The sequence below is a fragment of the Lemur catta genome, chromosome 19 (genome assembly GCF_020740605.2).
Source record: "Lemur catta isolate mLemCat1 chromosome 19, mLemCat1.pri, whole genome shotgun sequence".
Classification (NCBI taxonomy): domain Eukaryota; kingdom Metazoa; phylum Chordata; class Mammalia; order Primates; family Lemuridae; genus Lemur; species Lemur catta.
In genome coordinates, this window is record NC_059146.1 from 4276164 (window position 1) to 4282163 (window position 6000).

Here is a 6000-nt window from a genome sequence, read left to right on the forward strand (position 1 = left end):
GGAGTGCATCTGTGTATACGTTTAATGTTGTGTTGCATCATTCCACATTCCAAATGCATCAGAACAGCCACAGCTCTGTCCTTTCCTCTCCTTTCTTCCCATTTTAAAAGCTTCACTCTTGTTTAGATTTCCTGCTCTTTATAACAATAGAAAAATAAGATTTACTTTCTTTTGACTTTAGATGAATTTCTACTTTTATTAAGCAAAGGTTAAAAAACAGCCATCTGCCTTCTTACTAAAACGTGTTTGTAATCTACTTAGTTACAATCTACTTTGCTTATCTACTCTTATCTCTAAGTAACATGAGTACCTTAGATCAATCTAAGTATTAGGCAAACTGACGATATCCCTTTCAGTTTAAATGGTTTTCAGGTCTATATCAGAAACAATCCAACTTCACTCCATCATTGTTGGTTGTTTGCTTTAAGTATTGATGATCAGGAATTTTGAGCTGGTTATTAGGAGCTGGTTTTGTTGAAATGTCATCCTGCAGGGCCTGGTATATCTGGGATGTAAGTTTGACTTGCTTGGGTTGTCATGTATGGCATCCTCCTTGCCCTCCCGCCCCAAACCCCTTTAAAGAAAATGTCCTTTGCTTGCAAGGACAAGGATGTTGGGTCTTTGAGGAAATCCTGGACCTCACCCTGACTCCAGCTTCACTCTTGAAATAATCTTTCTCACAGCTTACTTTCTGTAATAGTCCAGAAAAACTTACATGATTCTTTGAGGACTGCTTTTAAAAATTCTTTTAACATTACTAACAGGGACTCCTCGAGAAAGTTATAAAAACTAGTTTCAATATAAGAAGTGTTTGTTTACCTGATAATCTGTATCTACATTTGATCTGTTCTGATTGCCCTGGTAACCCCATGGGGTAAGTTAGCACTATTTGGAAAATAAATGGAAGTAGTTCCCTGTTCTCTGAGAATGTAGCAGGACTTGCACTTGAATGTAAAGAGTTCTTACACTTGAAAGACCTGGCCATGAGGAAATTCGACATTGCACGATTCTAGGCGCATCAGCTGTTTCAAGACTGGCCTTTTGCTTTTCGTTGCTTAGAAAGTCAGACTTGTAGTTTTGTTCCCTCTCTTATATTAGTTTGCAGTTTTCTTTCAAAAGGAGATAGTAATCCTTCCATTTCAACTTTCCTTGTGTTTGCATCCTCAAAACCATTGGCTCAACTCTCTTTGCTTTTTATGCACTTGTATTGTTTTACTATGTTCCCAATTTTAGTGGTGAGGATTTAAAAGTTGTTGGTTCTGGATTTTATCTTTATATCTTTATACAAGGATACCATATTTTCAGATATATATACGATATATTTCTTATCTAAGAGGAATAGATAAACTACTTCACAGCTATTCTAGTTTCTTTTATGATCAGATTCAAGTTGTGAATTATGAGAACGGCAATTTTCTTCAGTGATAAGAGCACCTAGGTTTGAGACCACTTGCAGCACTTAGCGGTTCTTGTGGCGTGACCTGCTCCTGCATGTGCTCTATGATGACAGCTTGGCCGTGGCAGTGCTGATTATGTCAGGATCATTAAAGGGAGCTCCTCTTTAGTTAGCACTTACTTTGTGCCAAGCACTGCATGAAGTGCTTTACATAAATTATGTAAATTATCTCTTTTGATCCTTACGTCTCCCCATTTTATATAAAAGGTATTATCCGCGTTTTATGTAAAAGGACTTTGGCAGTCTAGAAGCTTCACTTCTGGGGATATAAAATCATGTTTCTTTGATGCGCTTGCCATTTTGTGTTGAGTTGTAATGAAAATTGTCATCTTAAATTCTACTCTTGCTCTCCCTCACCATCCTCCTAGACTGGTGCTTAACACAGCTCAAATGGAAAGAGTTAACCTTACGTGAACTGTATTTAGTTGATTCATACAGCAGTTGAAGCCGTTGCATTTGTTCATTTTAAGTGTCAGTAATTCATATTACTTTTCCCTCCATCAGCAATCAAAATACAAAGTTATTAATAAAGACCAGTGGTGCAATGTCCTAGAGTTTAGCAGAACAATTAATCTTGACCTCAGCAACTACGACGAAGACGGAGCGTGTAAGTACTGGCACCACTCTTGCCCCATCGTGCGCGTTTGTCCGTGTCCCCGTCTGGAAAAGCCTCCGAGCCACGCTGTTTTCTCTCTCCCTCTCTCCAGGGCCGGTTTTGTTGGACGAGTTTGTGGAGTGGTATAAAGACAAACAGATGTCCTAGGACTGTGTGCACAGCAGCGAGAGAGTCACTGTTACCACAGTTATGTCACCCATTAGCCATAAATTGCTGTTTGTACCCAAGCGCATGCTGCTTTTCTTGCACTGTCTCCCTTTTGCAGGGACGCGTGGTGTTTGCTGTTGAATGGGCCAGCTCTGCTTGCTGTGTAGCACTGTTCTCTTGGAAGGCTGCTTTGCAGTTCGTATTTACACTACAGATTGGTGAATTTGCCAACGTCCTCACTGTGATTACGTGTATATTGCTGTTTAAATTTTGTATATGTGTATAAAAAGAAAAAGCTTCACCTAGAGATTATTTCTTCAAAAACGTATTGTAAAAATAATTTTGTGGCATATTTCTAGTCCCTTTTTTCAAAGGAACCAATTATCCTCTATTTGGTCTCAACTGTAGCATTTCAGCAAATAAGACAAAACAACTGTTACCTGAGTAAACATTGCCAGAATTAACCTTACTGTCTGAGAGGCCAACTTTTGAAAGGAGGTGGGAGTCTTAACTTTTCAGAGGCAAATGCCAAATATAATTTGGTTTACTCAACAATATTAGCATTTTAAAATGACGAAAATTATAATTATCTGAACATATAGACATATAACATGCCACAAATCATTTCTACCATGCAAGGTATAGTTTTTTGTTTTTTACTATTAAAACTACAGTAGCTTGAATATAGGTACAAATGAACAAATTCAAATTGCACCTTCTTTTAAAAATGGGGTTTAAATGCCTGTAAACATTCTTTACTGGTTTCTCTTTTTCTTTTTTCCCTTTTGCATTCTTCTAGCCAGTGTTGGGTCCGCTGGTACTCTCATGCCACTCTACATAGAATCGTTTTGCCGCCTCGTGGACACCTTGTGGTTTGCTGGCAGTTGATAAATGCAGAGCACTTTTAGTTGCGGCTTGAATTTTTAGTTCAGCTTTTCTGGTGTCTGATTTCTAGTTTTCTGAAAAAAGAACCATACTACAAGTGAGAGGTGTTTCGTTTTGTTCTGTTTTGTTTTCCTTGTTCGTTTCTGTCACGCTGGGCTTTTTCTGGCAGCATGTCCATTGCAGGCAGTGGACGCGTAACCACCAGCACCGAGGTGACCCAGTTCTTGCTAGGACCTGTCTTGGAGGGGCCACTTGTCATTACCCGAGTCGTTTGTACAGAAGGGGGATAGCCATTGTTTATGTGGATGAGGAAACGAGTAAGCAGGATGGTGTTTTTAGGTTTATATTTTATGTCTTTTTTCTTTTTTGGCCTTACCCTTCTTGAGGAGATGTAGACATAACTTGTTTTCACCCCAACTACCTGGTGCTATTGAATGATACTAATTCAGTCCCTAAAGTTCTGTGAAAACACAACCGTCTAATGATTTGACCAAGTAAACAGCTAATGGTGCATTTGAATGAGTGGGTGCTGTAGTTGTCAGCAAGACCCTTGACTGAGCATGTGATGACTGGAAGAAGTTTGGATTTTTTGGAAATCTGGCCAAGAAATCTTTTAGATGACATGTGAACCTTAAATGGCATTAAATGAGTAAAGCACACAGGCAATGCTACTCTTGACCACTGTTACGGTTTCTTTGCAGACAGTGTTCAGATTTTCATATTATTTTTCCCTAACTGAACCACCAAAGACAGAAATGTTGTATGTATATACAGTGTGTGTGCATGTACAAAATCATGATATGGCAGAATGCAACTACTTTTCTTTCCTACCAAATAGAAAGATTTGGTTTGCTGTGAAATAAACCGGAAGTTTTAAAAACTCTGTAGTGATTAAGCATACTTAACCATTCCTTGTTTGTAGACTGACTTTTAACCTTACCAAGTGATGCCAGTTTGCATAAATTAATATCTGAAAAGACTAGAAGGCGTTGATGGCAAGCAGCAGCTAGCGTTGCAGTGGTGCCGGCCGCAGGCAGCTTTGGATCTGCGGAGAATGATTCGTTTTTAAAAGTACCCCCATAAAGTTAAAAAATCACACCTTAAGGGCAATGGTTTTAAATTTGATCAACTATAGTTTTGTTTAAAGTAAATATAAATCATAGATAAAATTATTTTAAATGTTATGTTAGAATCTAGAAAATTTTTTCAACACTAAGCACAGTTAATCCTCATATGAAAGAATAGTTACAAGGGGGAGATGTTACATTTCATCCATAGTGAACATTCTGATGACAGGAGAAAAACTCAAGTAAAAGCTATTTCATGGTGTGTGATATGAAAGTAAGTATTCCAAAGGGATAATCTTGCATATTTAGAAAATTCCAAATAATCCTTCAACTGCCTTGAAAAATGAACCTCTCTCTGTGACTACTGATGGCAGATTGCTTGCCCTTGGTTTTCTTGATTTTATGGAGTTGTTTTTAAGGGGAGAAAAAAGGGTTGGATTGAATAATAAGATATATTTTCTTAAGAATTTCCCTCAGTTACACAAAACCATCTTCGACACCTTATCTACTGGCTAATGTTAAGTAAATTAGGATGCCTTCTTCTGGTTTTTCTTCAGTACCGAAGTCTACACCTTTTCTCTCCATTGTGTTTTGAACTCCGCATTGCAATACTCTGTCATAATGGAATACAACTTTTAGATATTTACTGCTGCGGTAGGTCAGAAGTTTCATTATTTGGTTTGCCACAAATGTCCACTGTAATATTACGTGCACCTTTTCTGAAGCATGAACTCTGAATTACGTTTTTATAAATCTGACTAGACAAACCTCTAGATTCTGATTTAACAACAGATTTCTTTTGCCTCTCAGTCTCTATTTGAACAGTGCTTTTGAAGTTTATACAGAAAGCTTTAAAAGTTAGTTTGTGCCCTTGGTTTTTGTTCTTACAACTGCTAAAATACCTCTGTAAGCCTTACCCTTTATTCTTTCAAATGTTGTATAATAAATGTATAGAATTCATTGACCAACTAAAATGTTGGGTGTCTGTAAATGAGACCAAAATGTGGGTTGCTTTTTTTCATAAAATAATTTCTATCGGGGGTTACTGTTAAGTGAACAACAGCTAACCTATAACTGTGAATGCTTCGTGTCGTCAGTATTTGCATTACATTCATGGAAGTGTGCAAGTCCTGTGACTCCCAGCTTAACTAAAGTAATGTCATGCCACCTACCTTGAGTACAGCAAACTGGTTTTAGGTTTTAATGGAATTGATGTAAAATGATAATCCCATAAATAAAAAGTATTTGTGTTTGGTTTCAGAACTGATTTGTAAAGTCTTTCTTCTCTTGTCTGGCTTTCTCTTCAGAAACATTTAAAGTACTTTTTGTTTGTTTGTTTGTTTGTTTTGTTTTTTCTCCAACTTTTTCTACTGAAAATTTTCAAGGCTACAGGAAAAAAAATGCAAGAATAATATAATGAACACCCTTACACCTATCACTTAGATTTCCCAGTTGCTAATATTCTGCCACATCTGCCCCACTCTGTGTGTGTGTGTACTTCTTGCTCTCTAGATACACTTTTTTGCTGAATGATTTGAGAGGAAATTACATTATGACACTTCACACCTGGTATCTGAGAATATGGACATTCTCCTATAACCACAAGGAGCACACTCAAGTTTAACAGTGATACAACACTCGTATATTATCTAATATACAGCTCAGGTTAAAATCTCCCCATTTGTACCAGTAATAGTCTTGAGAGCTATTTTTAATCCAGGGATACGCATTTCATTTAGTTGTCATACTTTAGTCTCTTTCTCGAACACTTCCAGCTACAATATTATAAATGTTTTGATTAAAGATAGTGCAAACACTCCTCAGCCAAA

General features: G+C 37.3%; 1 protein-coding gene across 7 annotated transcripts in view; it reads left to right on the top strand.

Moving 5' to 3' along the window:
• DCUN1D4 (defective in cullin neddylation 1 domain containing 4) overlaps positions 1-5434 on the top strand; it is a 63565-nt gene extending 58131 nt beyond the window's left edge. For all 7 annotated transcript variants that reach the window (XM_045532992.1, XM_045532994.1, XM_045532996.1 and 4 more), the window contains 2 exons: positions 1961-2063; positions 2164-5434. In XM_045532992.1, coding sequence (XP_045388948.1) covers positions 1961-2063; positions 2164-2219 — 159 coding nt within the window. In that variant the 3' untranslated portion in view covers positions 2220-5434. The remainder of the gene's footprint in view (positions 1-1960; positions 2064-2163) is intronic.
• Positions 5435-6000: the final 566 nt, after the last annotated feature.